The sequence below is a fragment of the Nanorana parkeri genome, unplaced genomic scaffold (genome assembly GCF_000935625.1).
Source record: "Nanorana parkeri isolate BGI_ZX_2015 unplaced genomic scaffold, ASM93562v1 scaffold651, whole genome shotgun sequence".
In the NCBI taxonomy this organism is placed as follows: Eukaryota; Metazoa; Chordata; class Amphibia; order Anura; family Dicroglossidae; genus Nanorana; species Nanorana parkeri.
This window is the reverse complement of record NW_017306919.1, coordinates 644,934-662,950: the sequence shown is the minus strand read 5'-3', so window position 1 is coordinate 662,950 and position 18,017 is coordinate 644,934. Positions and strand designations below refer to the sequence as shown.

Genomic DNA, 18,017 nt, shown 5'->3' with positions numbered 1-18,017 from the left:
CATCTGGTCCCTAGCAACCCAACTGTTAAGAACACAGTTTTGCATTATTGCAAGCACCAATGTTTACTGTAAGTTCATCTTGTTGTGACTTTAGCTCTGAGTTTACTGAGTAGACGTCCCTAGAAAAAGAAGCATGGAATTGGTTTCTTTAGACAACCACACCCGTTTAATATATTTTACTTGTTATAAATCTGCTGTAGCTCTGTGGAATGACCTGTAATGAAATTTATATAGGATAGACAACACATTTAGTCTGGATCAAAGTATTATTCATAGATCAATAACTAATTTATGTTCTGTTATATAGAAACCTTTTTCAAGCTGCAAAAAATATGGCTCTGGCAAGTGGGCACTGGATTGAAATGAATGTCTGCGGAGATCCACCAAGACCTCGGTAGGTTTTATTTCATGTATTACACAATATCCTTGTAGATAGAAAGTCTGAAAGAAATACAATTGGAGATTAAAGGATTGGTTTACCGTAAATTAATCCCTTACAGAAGGAGCACAGTCAAGAATTATAATTGTTTATAACAGTTTGTGACTATAACATTATAGAACCTGTATGAGGTAATGCAGGTAACTACTGACAAAGGTGTTGACACCAAAAAGAACAGGACCAAGGAGAGAAAATGCAGAGACTGTCAAGATCTGGTAATGAGCAGTGAAGAAAGGAGAACTTGGGTTGACATCACCTAGATCTAGCAACTTGTCTAAAGGAATCTATTGTTCCCCCTCAAAAGAGTGAGGGGAAATAGGTGAGAGGTGGTCTTCAGCAATTGGAGAGGCACCAGGTGTTATAACATCTAATGCGTAAACTTGGTCAATGCACACCTAATGCTTGCATCTAGATGGATCCAAACACTGCCATCCAATATAACAAGCCTTGCTGCACAGTCACTTTGTCATAATCTATATAGTCTTTTCAAAAGTGTGTACAAGTCATCAGTACAAAAGAAAGACAGTTTCAGGTTCCCCCACCCCTTTGCCCAGCCACTGAAGTTGAGAAAAGGTGGGGTCATCAGAAACTCATCTGATCTGTATTGTAAACTGTTATAGTCTAAGTTATTGCCCTAGATTTTATTTGCTCCCCGTGTTATGACTGTGATCTGCATTTCAGATTATTCTATTATTATCAATATTCAGGATTTATATAACCCAACAGTATGTGCAGTGCTTTACAATATAAAGGAAGACAGCACAGTTACAATACAATTCAAGGCAAAATGGTTAGGAGGGCTCTGCTCATGAAAGCTTACAATCTAAAATTGCAATCTATATATTTAGATTGAAGCACTCTGATTAAGGATCCTGGCCTCATATAATTGTAATTGTGGTATTTTAGAATGTTACAGCAAGGGCTACATTGGGATACACAGATCCTTGATGTCACCCAATGTGCTGGTTGAAATTCTGCATTAAACTTTCTGCTAATTTTTGCTATTTCTCTGGACTCAACATGAGTACAAAGCAGTGAAAGCACCATCTAGACAGAGGAGGCAATGATATGTTTCTATTGCTCAGTTATTCCCCCTTTTACCTAAAAGAGAATTCCTTTCCTATTTTCCATTTCCTGTCCTTTGTTCCCAGAAGTAACTTGCAATTACAATTTTATGACTGTAATGTTAAAAGGAAATCAAATCTTTACTGCACTTAGCACTTATGTTTTATTTCCTGTGTTTAGCCATAGCCCAAGGACACCTGTGTCTCCTAGTTCTACTTTAAACATACAGACACATTCATCAAAAATGAACAAACCCCTGACTGTAATTCTTACTGGAATAGTAGTAGATAGTATTGTTAGAGGTAATGGGTTGTAACACTAATATATCACACATACAGAACCATGACTGAAATTGGTTATTTAAAGAGACATATGCTTCCCTGTCTTAAAGGTATCCATACACAGAAAATAATGAACATTCATTCCAGCCAATAAATGTCAGCTTAGAGAATAAATCATAGGTCTATGTGCAAACTTTGACCTGAGCTGGTCATATACCCCAGGTCTGACCTATAATGGGGGGAAAAAAATCAATCCTCTGAGAGAAATGGCAATTATAGTACTGGGTGTTTCTTCACTGGACATACACATACATGCATGCCTAACTAATGCAGTTGTGCTTGTTTACACCTTTTTAATTTTACAACATGATCATGCAGCAGTCATATCTTCTGACCATCGTCTCGTTTCTCTGTGTAGCTTTATCTGTCTCATCAAGTGCTTGTTTCCTTTAAGATAAAGCTGGGAAAATGATCTTTAAAAAATAGAACACTACTGAAATAAAAGGAAAAAATAGACATACAGGTGCACTTAACAATATGAAAACATTATAACTAGGGATGCACCGATACTGATACTAGTATCGGTATTGGTGCTGATACCGAGTATTTGGGCAAGTACCCACACTCGTCCAAATGCTCTGATACCTTCCCCGATACCTGAACTTCCAGTCAGAGGAAGATTTCCTCTGACTGGCAGTGACAAAGGGGAACATGAAGCCGGCTTCCTGTGCAATCAGGAAGTAATGACCAGCCTCCCGGCTTCCTAATTGGCCGGGAATCTGGGCTTTATGTTGATTGGCTGGAAAGTCGGCTAACCGGCCAATCAGGAAGCCGGGAGGTGGATCATTACACTCCTCCCGGCTTCCTGATTGGCCGTGAAGCTGGGCAGATGCTGATTGGCTGGGAAGCCGGTATCGGTACTCGGTATCGGCGAGTACCAAAAGCAAAACAATCGGTACTTGTACTCGATACCAAAAAAACGGTAAGGGTGCAACCCTAGTTATGACACAATGACACACATTTTCTAACGCTAAACCCTACCTGAACAACATTTAATTTGTTTAACAATTGCTATGTTCTTTTGTTAACAAGATACTTGTTTTCAGCTTTTTTTAATCCTTTGTTGCATCTCAGTGCTGCTGATTTCCGGCAGCCTCTTTGTACACATCCTGTCTACATGCATGTACTATTGTGATGACTGCATAGCATTTCCTGATGACAACAACGGACTGTGTCTATGCAATGTGTGTTGAACTAATAATTTGTATTTGCCATTGAAAGCTCATGTAATAGGGTGACATCATAGGAGCACAGGATGGACAGAGCATTGTCACCTTATTATAGGAAGTGCCTGAACAAGCACCTTCATGGCAGGATCACCAGATTGTATTTTAATCAGGGCATAAGTTGCAACTAGGCCTCATAGGCAATGGCAGAGGGTGTCATGGCTGCTGGGGTGGAGTATAGCTCTCCAGGCTACTCAGGAGACTAATGTCTGCCAGGCCACTTGCCCTGCTCCTTCCTCTTTGGTACTGATTTTGGCATTAGCAATGTGCTGCAAGTGATGACCAAAAACAAACCAGCAGCTTGCCCCTCCAGACCTTCTGCTCCAACCCCAGCATGCAACAGCATAATTTATTGCACCCTGTGAAACTGAGGCACGGAGTGGAGTGTGTATCTTGTGAGGCTACAGGGCAGTGGTGTCTAGACCAGGGGTCAGCAACCTTAAAAACTCAAAGAGCCATTTGGACCCGTTTCCCACAGAAAAGAAAACACCGGGAGCCACAAAACCCTTTTGACATCTAAAATGAAGATAACACTGCAAATATAGTTTTTTACCTTTATGCTATGTATAGCATGTATATAGGTATATGTGGGCTTAGTAATGCACTGGACTCTGCACAGTGCGATCTCACATTCCACCCCACACACAAAGTCGGATAGAAGTGACATTTCAGGACCGATCAGCTGTTCCAGTCAGATCGGTTCTCCTCCACATACGATTTGCGATACCGATCTGCCCTGGAACAACTGAGAAAGTGTTGGAATGCTCCACCTATTGGTGGTCACACATTCCACCGCCCAAAAACTGGGCAGGATTACATTAAACCGCTCCCCCCCTCGCTCCTTATTCGGACTCACCTGCCAAGCCTCACACCCAGCATTCCAGCCAGACTGTGTGCACTGCAGGGTGCGGGCATGTGACACACACTTCTCCTCTCCTGCCGCCTGTTACTAGGGATGCGGCTGGGACAGGAAGCGAGTCACAGGACCCGCCCCCTTGCTGAGAAGCGTGTTGGCAGTGCGGGGCCCTGGGACACTGCACTGCCGCATATTCCACCAGGGGGGTCCCCAGGACCGGACCTCACTGGGCCCCCCCACAGCCTCAGGCCCCTAGGCCCCGGCGGTAGTTCCGCCCATGGACAGGGAGCCGCAGCAGATGAATGAAAGAGCCACATGCGGCTCTGGAGCTGCAGGTTGCTGACCCCTGGTCTAGACGCAGTGAGGGGACTAATAAAAAGTGACCGAAACAAACCTTGCCACAACTGCAGCGCATCCAATCAGCTTTTACATTTTCTAAGTGTGTCCAAAAGTGGAAAAGTATGGAAGTGTGGAACAATGAAATACAGAAGCTGATTGGTTGTTATGGAGCCAGTTGAGGTAGACACTTTTTTTTCCATTCTCCCCATTGAGTAAGAGAATGTGTCTGAAAGAGCCGCCTACCTGCTATTTGCTGCAGGTGTCTGTAGGCTTCCTCGGCCACTGTATGGATGTCTGATGATCCATAATAAAAGAAAAGTATAAACTCACAATCTGTTTAAGTAGTAATAAACTCTCAAACATTTTGTTCAATAATGAATTCAGGTCAAATAAATATACATTGCCCAGCAAATTATTTCTCTACATGTTTGCCCAAACACAGTCATCATGTTTCCAAACACCTGGCTCCAATTCTCCCAGCTCATCTTCCCTGAACTTCCTGTCGAGTACAAGAACACAAGGGAGAGCACAGTCTCCAGCACCTGTCCACCTACTAGCTTGAAGGGAGGAACAGGGAGTGGAAGAGTGACTTGTCCTTCTGTATCTGTGTGTTTCTGGAGACAGCTTATTAGTACACACAGCTGTGTCTCCATAGGACCCTTCAAGGGAATGGAGACAGACTAAAACAGGACATCATCTCAGAGAGTTAAATGCCTTTCCCTGAGATTTCATGAGATTATTGATGAGATTTCACAGCAATGCTCTGCTGATGACAAGGTCAAGTGCAAGACTTTGCCCAATAAAGGCTCAGGGCTCTGTAAGAGCCATGATTGGGCAAAGTAATGATGACTTTGCCTAATCATGGCTCACAGCTAAGTTCCAGCCCCACACTATATAAGGCTGCTTAAAACGGCAGCCTTATGTAGTGTGTTGCTGGAGTTAAAAATAGAATTCTTAGGCGTGGCTAAACAATGGCGGAGTGAGCACGTCTTTCACTGGAGCTCTGCAGTACTCTTACCGGCTGATTCCACGGCCTTTCTCACCCCATGCCGAAGGAGAGCAAGACCGCAGGCACACAGGGAGACATCCGCTTCACATATTACAGCCTGTTTCATCGCCCAGGCACGGAGATCTCCCTGCCGGCTTCGGGATCAGACGTGCCGCTGCATCTGCGTCCGGTAAGAAGGGGACCCGACCGCTGGCCACAGCTCCCTTGCCTGCTGACGAGTGCAGCCTGTTAGACCCAGCAGACTCCCCTATCTTTTCACCGGAGATTCCTGACCTGACATGCCCGACAGGCATACAGCTCTCCCAGGGGCCTGCTCACTCAGAGACTGGGGATACGGGCACCATGAACAGCCTCCTCCCTCTGCTCTCCACTAAAAGGGACCTGGAGCATATGGCTTCCTCTAATGTAGACGCCCTTAAAAAAGATTTTTTTAAGCACCACATTACTGCCGTTGATCAGAGGGTGACGGTAGTGGAAAACACCACATCCGAATTAACCTCTCGGGCCCTGGCCCTGGAACAGGCTTCGGCGGCCTCCCACAACATATCCTCTCCATGCAACTCCATATAGATGACTTCCGAGAACCGTAACCGTAGAAACAACTTGAGGCTGCGGGGAATACCTGAGGCTACAGGAGGTACTCATCTCCGAGACTCTGTAACAGCCCTCCTTAACCAGCTCCTAGGTAAACCACCATCGACGGAGATGGAGTTGGATCGTATACATCGTGTGCAAGGGCCACGTCACACAAATTCTTCAGTACCGCGGGATGTTCTTTGCAGGGTGCACTTCTTTACAATTAAGGAGGAAATCATTCACCAGGCATGGAGACAGGGATCCGTGGAGTTTGATGGAGCCTCTATACACATTCTCCCTGACCTGTCTAGGAACACCCTCCACATGCGCCGCATGCTTCGCCCTCTCTTGGACATGATCCGGGCCGCCGACGCCACGTACCGATGGGGCCATCCTTTCCACCTGGTGGTGAGGCGCAACAACTCTTCTTTCCAGCTCCACACGCCAGCCCAGCTTCCGGCCTTGTTCGGTTTCCTGGAGTCTCGGCCTATTGACATACCCAACTGGTTGGATTTCCCGGAGGACGTGCTGGATGTGGCCCCACTACCTCCCAGGCCACACCGGAGGGGCCGTTCTCGATCCCGCTCCGGTCCTCCCCAGCGTAGAAGTCGCATGCCCCCTCCGACTGGCCCTGAACTGTGACCATAGTGTGGTCCCCATCCCATAGTCAGGTGAACTGTCCTGGCCCTCTGATCTGGTCGCCCATTCTACCCTCAGGTAGCCATGTGGATTGCCTTGTGATGTCCTTCTTCAATGACTGACCTAAACTTGAACTCTGGCTAGCCTTGCCCTCCCTGGATACGTCTCTGACCCTTAGTGAGATTGTACTACAAACGCCCCTCTCTACACCCATACGTGAACTGTGGCTTGTCCTGATCGACATTATATGGTTTTGACTACTGTGTCCATTATGATTGCAATACCTAACTTGTATGATATGTTTGGGTTATCTTACCAATGGAAAGGGGGGTGATCTGTTGACTAGTCATCACCACGGGGGGGATCCTGGGATATCTTTCCTCCCGCCCCACTCCGTCTCCTACTGTTGGGACGAATGGGGTGTAAGGTGGGGACCACGAAAACCCCAGCCTGAACCTTAACTTCTCTATTTTTCATTGACTACTGTTGCGCCGCCAGCCTTTCATGTCCCTCCCTGTTGGGAGCTGTGGTGGGGGGCGGGGGGGGTTGACCCGAAACCTGGACTGGGGATGGTGACTATTACTATTATAGTGTCGAGATACTACATAGTTCACTTACACTTTACTAGTCACTGTCCCAGAGATCGACCCCCAGAGGGAGTTTGACAGTGGCTATTGGTGAGGGAAAGGCTGTGTCGATCCCCTAGTTGACTGATATCCCCTTTTGGAACCCCAGGGAGCGCCTCCCGCCCTCTGCAAGACTCCGCAGCAGGGATGATAGGCTGGTCATCATGAGACCCGGCATGGAGGGTAAGGTGTGCCATGGCTATGACGCATGAGCGCTCGCCACATGTATCTCCATATCCACCAGTCATGGGGGAAGTGACAAGGCCATGTAACTACATGTACTACAGAAAGTATTACAGTGTTTTAGTTCTGTGCTGTGGTTCGCCTCATCTTGCCATATGATGACCGGGTGAGTGGGTGGTATTGGCTCACCCTGGACCTCCGTTGAGTTGTCTTCACTCCAGGTGCCGCCCTCCCCCCTACTCATTCATGACAGCTATGACTATAAAAATGTTGGCTACATACATACTTGCTTCACTTATCTGATGACCGGTTATGCAGGAGTATCTGCATCTCCTTCTTAGTTCTTAGTTTCTCATTTTTAATTTCCGCTCCGCTGTTTAACAACCCACCTCCTAATAGGCCAGACCCGTTCCCTCCTAGTGAGTGAGGGTCTCTATACTTGTTATAGTGCTAGCTATCCAACTAGCCTTAGCTGTCTTACCTCAGTGTGTGAAACTGCTCTGAGGCCTCCTTCCCTTATCCTCTCTTGACTCCCCATCTTCTTTCTCCCCTGGCCCCTGCTTTTCTGCTCTCCACTCACATCCTCTCTGTACTAACGCCCTGCACTCTCCTACTTCCCCACTACTCGGAACTCTGGTCACCCCACTCAATGTTAAAGGGCCTCAACATCCCTGAGAGGAGGTTGCAGCTCCTGGTGGATCTGAAGAAATCGAATACGCACATAGCGTTCCTACAGGAGACCCAGTTGAAGGAAAATAAGTTCCCCCATCTCCGCAACAGGGACTTCCCAGTCGCCTACCACTGCCCGTCCCCCATCTCTAAATCCAAGGGTGTAAGCGTGCTCATTACTAAATCGGTAGCATGGTCTTTTCGCGACCTCCGCCTGGACCCCGAGGTTAGGTGTATCTTTGTCAAGGGGCTGATTGGAGGTGTCATGGTTACCTTGATAAATCTTTACCTCCCAAATTCAGACCAGCTGTCCTTTTTACGTCGAGTCGTACCATTGATCCTGGAATTAGAGGGTTGGTGATTGTGGGTGGGGACCTCAATTTTGCGTTGAAACCCATCTTGGACGTTTCCAGTGGCTCTTCACATCTTTCCTACTCTCGGCTTAAACAGCTCAAGGCAGAGTTACATGTACTACGCCTGAATGATGTTTGCCGGATCCGCAACCCGCATGCCCGTGATTATACATACTACTCCCCGGTACATTGTACCTATTCACGAATTGACTATTTCTTTGTGCGACATTCGGACCTCTCCTTGATCTGCAGTGCCTCGATTGGCAATATCTTGTTCTCTGACCATGCCCCAATCCATATTCTTATGGACCTCGGCCCACCGATGACCCGGTCATCTTCCTGGCACCTCAATTAATCTCTCTTACAAGACCCAGTGATCGCTGCAGATCTGGAAGCCTCAATGAGAAAATATTCCCTGGAAAACGCCACAACCTCGATGACTCCGCCTGTCCTGTGGGAAGCCCATAAATGTGTTATCCGGGGAGTGCTGATCAAACATGGGAACTTCTCCAGGTTTGACTGGAACTAAACCGCCTTTTATTTTCTCAGGTTCAGAGACACCTTTTAAAATGGCAAGCGGTCGATGTACGAGTTCTCCAACAAACCGGGTAGATTTATGGCAACGGCTCTTAAGGGTCCTCGATCTAAGACTTATATTCCATACCTGACTTCCAGTGGGGGGTGCAGGCTTTACTCTTCATTGGAGATGGCGGCAGAATTTCAAACTTACTATGAAGATCTATATTACCTCGCGTGGACAGATGGGGACCATGGAGAGCAGTCGGCTGACACGGCGCTTTCGTATATTACAGACTCTGGAATGCCGTCTCTCTCCCGGTCAGACAGTGACCTGCTGGAAAGGCCGTTTACCGACGAGGAGTTGAACCTTGCACTCAAACACTCTAAAACGGGTAAAGCACCGGGACCGGACGGCCTTACCTTACCCTATTATAGAAGGTTCTCCCACATCCTGTCCTCTCACTTTCTTGCAGCCTATAATGCTATCCTTTCGGACTCCCATTTAGCTCTTGACTCGCTACGTGCACACATTGCGGTGATCCCGAAACCTGACAAAGACCAGTATCAATGCCACAACTATCGACTAATATTCTTACTGAATTTGGACCTGAAACTCTTTGCTAAAATGATAGCCAACAGACTTTTGCCTCATGTTTCTACTCTCATACACACCGACCAAGTGGGTTTTGTCCCTGGCAGAGAGGCTTGTGACAACACCTCCAGGGTCCTCAATGTGATCCACTCCGCCAGATCGCGCTCGATCCCACTGATGCTACTTTCCACGGATGCGGAGAAGGTGTTTGATCGGGTGGACTGGCACTTTCTTAAAACCACCCTGATCCATGTGGGGTTAGGGGAAGGAATGCTGAAGTGGATCTCGGCACTCTACTCCCACCCCACGGCTGCGGTGTGTGTGAACGAAACTAGATCCACCTTCTTTCCAATTACAAACGACACGAGACAAGGTTACCCACTTTCGCCACTCATATTTATCCTGACGTTTGAACCCTTTCTCTGCAAAATTAGAGCCCTGCCATCCATACACGGTCTGGTTAAGTCCCAGTCGGGGAAACATAAACTAGCAGCTTTTGCTGATGACCTGATCTTTTTCCTCGCTCAGCCCCTGGTCTCCATCCCGGTTTTAATGCAGGAGTTTGCCCTTTATGACTCTCTATCCAACTTTAAAATTAACCTAACGAAATCAGCAGCGCTGAACGTGCCCTTGTCCCCCCAAGACCTTGACACCCTGCGCACGACATTCCCCTTTAAATGGGCTGATGGCTCCTTGCAGTATTTGGGTACTCACCTTTCTGCGGACCACAAGACCCTTTTCGATCTTAATTTTGTCCCTTTGCTTAAAAAAAACAAACAGAATCTGCTCGCATGGTGCTCAATTACGCTCTCCTGGTTTGGTAGAGTAAACTCCCTAAAAATGAACGTTCTGACGAAATTCCTATACTTATTTCAAGCCCTCCCCATATCCATCCCCAGCTCGTACTTCATCCAACTGCGGCGACTCCTCAATGGTTTCATATGGGCTGATGCCCCCCCTCGTCTGAGACACACTGTGCTCACCCTACCTAAAAACTCAGGAGTTATTGGCCTTCCAGATCAATCCAAGTATTACAAGGCAGCCTCACTGACTCGCATGTGGATTGGTGCTGCCACCGCCCCACCAAGAGCTGGGTCTCCATGGAGGAGGAGGATTCTCCGGCTCCCCTGGCTGGCCTACCCTGGCTGTCGTGTTCCCTGCCTACCTCGATCAACACCCATCCTACAATAGCACCCACCATCTCACAGGCAAGTTCCCTGTTCAGGGCCACAAGCATATCTCCGCTCCCCTCGCCCATGACGAGGCAGAACATCCCCGTGTTCGGATTTAATTCGAACTTTCAAACATGGAAAAGTTAAGGCTACATGACATGAAGTAAAGAGAAATCTCTCTACTTACACACAAATTGCAAAGGAAAAACAGACAGTGGCTTTAACCCTTCCCTACTGTCCAAATTGGAAAAAAAAAAAATAGTTTTGGATATACTTTATGTACTTTTCTAACGTGTAATGACCACATTATCAAATGTTTTATTGTACAGTAATGTTTAAAGCTATACATTGTTGTAACTGTGTCAAGAAAATGTTCTTATAACGTTATTTGTACAGATTATATACTGCAATAATGCTTTGTTAATGATGTTCTCTTTGAATACACTGGTCCTATTGCACAATTACTGTCGCTTGGCAGGAGTGTATCAGTTTGCGCTGATGCCAGAATGTCAACGATGTGTGGTTTTGGCCATGGGAGCTGCATTCTTTCACTGTGCAGGATGTGTTTGGGTTAGTATTAGGCAGAGCTAAAGCACACCTATGCTTTAGCCATACAGAGTTAAATATGATCACCTTCAACATGCTTTCAAGGATGCTCCATTGTTGCCATCGTCAAACATACAGTATATTCTGAATTGCGTGACAAATGTAAAACATCTCGGACACGGGCTTGAACCTTTTAAGTCCAACTTTTGTCTGGTAATACCACTTATCTATGTTAAATTCATGATAATATTTACCTGCTGTGCTGGCCAAACATTTGAAAAAGCCAAACATTATTAGTATCTAAAGTAGGGATGCACCGATACCGGTATTTTGGTACCGAGTACCGATTATTTTTTTTCGGTACTCGCCGATACCAATTACCGAGTAACGGAAGTCCCATTCAGGAAGCCAGGTGGCGTGTAATGACTCGCCACCTGGCTTCCCGATTACCCGGGCAGCCAGGCAGCGTGTAAAGAGTCGCCACCCGGCTTCCCGTAAAGCCATTTTTTGTTTTGGATTGAATAGGGAATTGATAAAATCCCTATCACATTTTTTCCCGGCTAGTTTACACAACTGCATCAGAACTGCGTGCATTTGCACAAGTGATCTCAACCATGCGGGGAGGGGGCACATTGATGAACCTGGCCTTGTGGCAGCAGAGAGAGTAAATCCGGCCCTGAGTGTGTTTGAATGTGTTTTTGATACGTTCCGTTGCTAAAAGATGCTCTTAAAGTGACACTAAACTTAGAAGTTACTTAAAAATACATTCAAGTATATTAAGTATTAACAGAAATGTATCTCATTTGTGTATCACTCAGCTGTAGATCCTCAAATCATTTCTGAATCCATACTGACACTGTCCTGTCCTTCCTTCTGGAGGGTGGCTACTTTTGTTCCCCAAAATCGCTGTGTGTGTTGTAAAGTAGCTACTGCTCCAAGCTCACTCCCGTGATGAACTACAAAGGTGTGACTTGGTAACAGGAGGACACAAACTAGCGTCCTCCCGTCACCCTAAGCTCAGTATATATACTGAGACACCGCAGTATACCGCGAGCTACAGCTCGCAGCGGTATACTGAGACACTGCAGCTGAAGCGGATCCCGACAATTATGTCTGGATCCGCCCAGCTGCATGATTGACAGCTGGCTCTGCCTATCTAGAGGCAGAGCCAGCTGTACCCGCCCCCTCCCTCGTCCGTTCCGTCAGTCAGCGCTGGAGGATTGGAGCGGGGAGGGGGGAATCTAGTCACTCCCCTGTCACGGCAGAGAGCCGTGACAGGATCGAGAAGTGAGCGAACGCCATTATGTGTTTGTTCACCTCCGGATCTACTGAGCCGACCTGTGACAGTCTCATTTTCACAGGTCGGCTAGAACTATGAGGTGAGTGAAAAGCACTCGCCTCATAGTTCTCCTTTAATGTCACTGTTGATCTGAGTTTCTTTTCTGATCAACGAGATTATTTGCTTCTTTAAGCGGAAAACTCTTTCATGTTGATTATTATTGCTTCTGATCTGAAGAAGAGGTTAACTCTCGAAAGCTTGTCTTTTAAATATTATGTTAGTCCAATAAGAAAGGTATCATTGCATGCTGCAATACTTCCGTTTTTGTTTGATGCATAGTATTTTTTTATCTCTATAAGCACAGTTTAATACTTATTTCTCATTATCCATTATGTAGGTATGGACATACTTTGACAGTTGCAGGCAATATAGCATTTATTTTTGGAGGTTGCTCAATCAGCAGTAATCTGGTAAGCAAATAATTGTGTGTGTGTGTAGTATTATCCTGTTACTAGGTGCTTTATATGTTTTTATTATATGCCAAACATTTTTGTTAAGTTGTTTTACTCTGAGTGCAGAATATGTATTGCATACAAATATGGTCTATTGGTTATTAATGTAAAACTAAAAAAAGGTTCTCATAGTTATGGGCCTTTGATTAAATACATTTCCATTCCGAAGCCATAGCAAAAAGTGACTGGTCTTCACATTAGAGAGGTCTCTGATTATACAAGCATTAGGGAACCCTGTCTCAAAATCTATGTCATTCTGAAGTAATAATTTAAGTGTTCACATGATTAACCCCTTCCCGACCAATTATGGGATTATCCTGTCATGGACTTTCAGTTCGTTAACGACCGATGACAGAATAATCCCGCCATGTGGTACAATGAGCGCTGGTCCGTGGTGGGACCAGCGTTCATTGATTTACTGCTGTTGCTGGGTCCCTTGAGGTCTGAGGCAGACCCTGTTGGAACTTCTGGCACAGCCTCACAGAGAAACACAAGCACACTGTCTGATATGCATGCTGCACATGGCTTGAAAAAAAGTAAGGTAAAAAAGTTTTTTTAATACAACAGAGTATATACCATAGATACTGTATAACAGAATTTATAAACACTGCCATCTAGTGACCGAAATTGTATACTGCAGAAGTTGTTGCTATAAACACATTAATGTGTATTCTAACAGAATCTCAACAGCAGATTAGGTGGTCCCAGCCCTGTTATCACTGTGATAGCTAATCGCTGTGATCACAGAGCCGTGACAACCACTGATCCGCATTGCAGCTCATTGTTTTGTGGGGCTGTGAGCCAGCTCAGTGTGTTACAAACTGATACATAGTATTTCTAAGCAGAATACTGTATTCTCAGCGATACTAAGTATCAAAGCCCCTGTAAATAAAGAATAACCCCTTAGTGCCCACTTGTTTAAAAAAAAAGTTTTAAAAAAAATGTTAAAAAAGGAAAAAAGTTTTTAAAAAGTCAAACATGGCTGCACGGGGGGGTGTGGATGCACATGACGCCGGACATGTTGCAGGAAAAACTGCTGAAGTCTGATGAAGCAGAGCCGCACTTGACACTCACGGAGGATGGGCAAAAGGGGACAACGAGCGGAGTGGACTGGCTCACTGAGACGCTTCCTGGCAGCTGACATGGAGGTGCAGCGTGGTCTTGTTGGAGTGGCTTCTTGCCCGGGAATGCCAGCGGAACGGCCCTCCTGACAGGTACAGAACACTCCAGGGACTCCCTGTGAACTGGATCCCCTACCACATATCTTGCAAGAGGAATCAGTGGAGAGTACATCTAAAGCAGATGGCCCGGAACACACACAAGACTAACCAACTAAAGCAGACATAGCATGCATGCTACAAGAGCTGGAAAACTCCATTGAACAAGAGTTAGCTAATTTGCGGGCTTACCTTTCCCATCTGCTAACAAGGATAAAAGAATGTGAAACTAGATTATATCTCTATGATAAAGTGATTTGTGAGTTGCAGGAAGGATATAAGAGATTGGCGATAATGCTACTGCTGCCTACAATTAGAGGATCTTGAAGATTGCAGGAGATGAAGAGGTTATTCGCAAACTTCGGAATATACCATTGATTGACTTTGATAGGGCTAGCCTGTTAATCTTTCCAGATATGGCACAGGAAACACTATAGAGACGAAGAGTTCCAGGGTGGCAAATATAGCCTTTTCAAACTACAGTTGCAATAATAAGCTTTGGGAATGGGTTTAATACAAGGATGCATTAATGTTTGATGTATATTGCTATCTGAGAAATTATACAGGAGGTTTAACTCTGTCCTATTATCATTAATCTATAGTAGGATTTATGATTAAAAGAGCAACTGTTGAAATTTGGACTAATATAAATAGGATTGAACGGACTATCAGCACTCGTTGCAATAATGCAATAGTTGTAAATCTTTTGTGATAACCGCTATATTGGCACTGAGATCAAGTCTATCGCAAAGTATTTATGCTACTGGCCCTGTTTAGAAGGTCATGGTAACCTTTGTATCCCCCCCTCCTCCCCTCATGGGAAGTGTTCTCTTCTGTTTTTATTTGTTTAAGCGAGAACTGTATTGCTTAGCAATGTTGTTTTTTTTCTCGTCTACAGTAGGACTGTTATTTGAGTTTTGTTTAGATTTAGTGGTTATGTGGTTTATTGTCATGGTTTCAGTTTTTTTTTTTATGTGGGCTTCCTACAAAAAAAAAAGCCAATTCTTTAAAAAAAAACTATCTTTAATAAAAACAATTATAAGAAAATATAGTGCTGAGGAGGCTAATGAAGATATGAGACAAACATACCACATTCTAAAATTGTTCCACAATAAAATTGTATTTCACTCCTTGTATTTTGTGACCTGTAACTCAGGACAAATAAAATAATGATGTACACATTTTATTATTTAAATTTTTTTTATAAAACAAAATAAGAATTTATACATGCATATGTGACATCAATTAACGGCCATTTTGTCCTTTAAAAAACGGTATATAATATATGTAGGTGCAATAAATGAGGAAGATGGCAATTATGGTTAAACAAACACATAGCAAAACTGCTCCGGTCCCCAGGAATGAAAACATTTTCTGAAGCTGTGTCACTAACGGGTTAATATACTTAACTGCCAAAACTCTTCCAGCTGTTAATGAAGTCTCCTTTGACCTAATAGACTGTAAGTTGTTTTTGTTATAAGCAGGATCCTCTTAAAGTAAGTTATGTTTTGAATATGGCGCCAATATGATAAAGGCTGCATGTTTACCCACTCGCTTTACCATGGTGTGAAATTTATGTTGCCGCTTTACAAATAAAAGCAAATAAACTTAAAAAAATGCCATAAATGTAAGTCATTTTAAATAGTCTCAAAGATTATGGACTGGAAACTTATCATAAATGTAACACTGTGATAATAAACAAGAACAGGGGGTCACACTATTAATCAGTAAGTAGTGCATATTGGATCTGGTTTTAGAAAACAATGGTAACCAAAACAAATGGGAACAATATTAGGGTTGTTACTGATATCAATCAATCAGAATTACCATAACGCTTTCTATCCATATATTGGAAGTTGCTGCACTACAGTAAGAGTAAGCTCACTTTTATTACTAAATAATACCTGTCTCCCACTCCTTCCAGGTCCTCATCATTTGTATCTATGGATTTCTTGTCTGAAACTGGCCAGCTTGCCTAGGGCAGGAGAATGTTCTAGCTTTCTATAGCACGGTTTAATTCTCTCCATGCATACATGAGGTAGAAGTTAATCATGTCTAAACCTTATGCATGCACTGTGGACCAATACAATGCATGTACAAAGATACCAGGGTACAAGGAGTATTGCTGGAGGGATCTAGAGAATGTGAGCAATATCTAAACCTGGGCAAAATGGGCTATTTCATTTAATGTTCACAAGTGATAAGTAGGGATGAGTGATCTGGGCAAAGTTTGGTACTCTGGGCAAAGTTCAGAACTCAGTTAAAAAATTAGCTTAAAGTAGTATTAAAGTCTGGACGTTTTTTTACCTTAATGCATTCTCTGCATTAGGGTAAATAAAAAAAACCCAGTACCTTTTTCTCTCTCTCTTCCCTCCCACACTTACCTTTGTCACCGCTGTCACTGCTGCTGGTCCCGAAGCAATTCTCCCCGTTCCCTGAACTTTTGGTTGCGGGGGGAGGATACTAAGGGCAGAGAAGCCATAGGCTCCTTTTGCCATCAAACTGTTGGGCGGAGAGGAGGGGGCGTGACCTGCCACAGTGCTGTGTGTGTCTATGGACGCACACAGATACTGCCGGCACGGCCGGGAACTCGCACGCATGGGTGACTTCACAGGAGCCGCTTAGCTGATGGAGGCACCCGTGCAGGGGGCGGGAGGCAAAGAGATGTGGAGACCCACTAGAGAACGAGGAACTGAAAACTTTTAAAGAAGAACAAAAGTTTTATACAAAGGTGGGCCTCCTAGTTGTAAATGTAAAAAAAAAACCACGAAGCTTTAATATTTTAATATCACTTTAATGCTGAACTCCAGTGAAGTCTATGGGAGGCAAATCTTGAGTTTTTCTGGCCTTTTTCAAGGCCAGCTTTTGTTACAAAAGGGCATGTGTAGCTGGGCACTACCATGGGGGACATGTACCAATTCAAAAACATGTTTTTAACAATCAAGTCCTGGAAAATGACAGACTTCTGGCTGATGTTTGTACAAACAAATATGGCCAGTTTGCCTAATCGCTGAACTGCAGACAGGCCAGGTTCAAATCGAACTCTTGTTCAACCCAAACCTGAAGCTCATTCTTAGTGAAAAGGAAAGGGTCATTAATAAAGCTGAACTTCCATTTTAATGCTAAAAGTACATTGGCTTAAGCACTATAAGAAAATGTCCTGCAAGCAAGGGCAGTAGTATTCTTTCTAAACACAAACATATTTCTGCGCATTCTCCTAATTAAATGTTCTTAGCTTCTGTTAGCACTATATGCATTCCTTATTAAATGCTCTGTGTATGAATGTTCAGTCACTTTTATATCCTAATAAACGTGTTTTTTTGTTTTGTAGGAGGAGAATCCATTGTATCTCAATGACTTTTACATGCTTACAAGTAAGATTTAGTTTCATGTGTATTGAGTAGCTGCAATCACAAGTGTAACAAAAAGCTACAGGGCCCTAGATCAAACTGCTAATGGGGCCCTATACAAATACCACAGATGTAACAAAAAGCTACAGGGCCCTAGATCAAACTCCTAATGGGGCCCTATACAAATACCACAGATGTAACAAAAAGCTACAGGGCCCTAGATCAAACTCCTAATGGGGCCCTATACAAATACCACAGATGTAACAAAAAGCTTCAGGGTCCTGGATGAAACTTAGCAGGACCCTATCACAACTACTGCAGGTTTAACCCCTTCGTGACTGACGACGTACAGTGTACGTCGCCAGCATCGGGGGCTGTTTAAACAGACTCCCGGCGACTTTTGCCGCCGGGACTCTGTTTAAACTTGTAGAGCCGACTGTCGGCTTTACAACAGAAGCAATCCTGGCGACTTACCTGTCGCCAGATCGCTTCTGCGTCCCGAAGAAGGG

At 44.5% G+C, this 18,017-nt stretch overlaps 1 protein-coding gene across 1 annotated transcript in view; it reads left to right on the top strand.

Annotated features, from left to right (window-relative positions):
- The first annotated feature begins 325 nt into the window (after nucleotides 1-325).
- LOC108792506 (rab9 effector protein with kelch motifs-like) overlaps nucleotides 326-18,017 on the top strand; it is a 55,103-nt gene continuing 37,411 nt past the window's right edge. Inside the window, exons 1-3 of the mRNA XM_018563298.1 lie at nucleotides 326-394; nucleotides 12,827-12,899; nucleotides 17,490-17,532. Coding sequence (XP_018418800.1) covers nucleotides 333-394; nucleotides 12,827-12,899; nucleotides 17,490-17,532 — 178 coding nt within the window. The 5' untranslated portion in view covers nucleotides 326-332. The remainder of the gene's footprint in view (nucleotides 395-12,826; nucleotides 12,900-17,489; nucleotides 17,533-18,017) is intronic.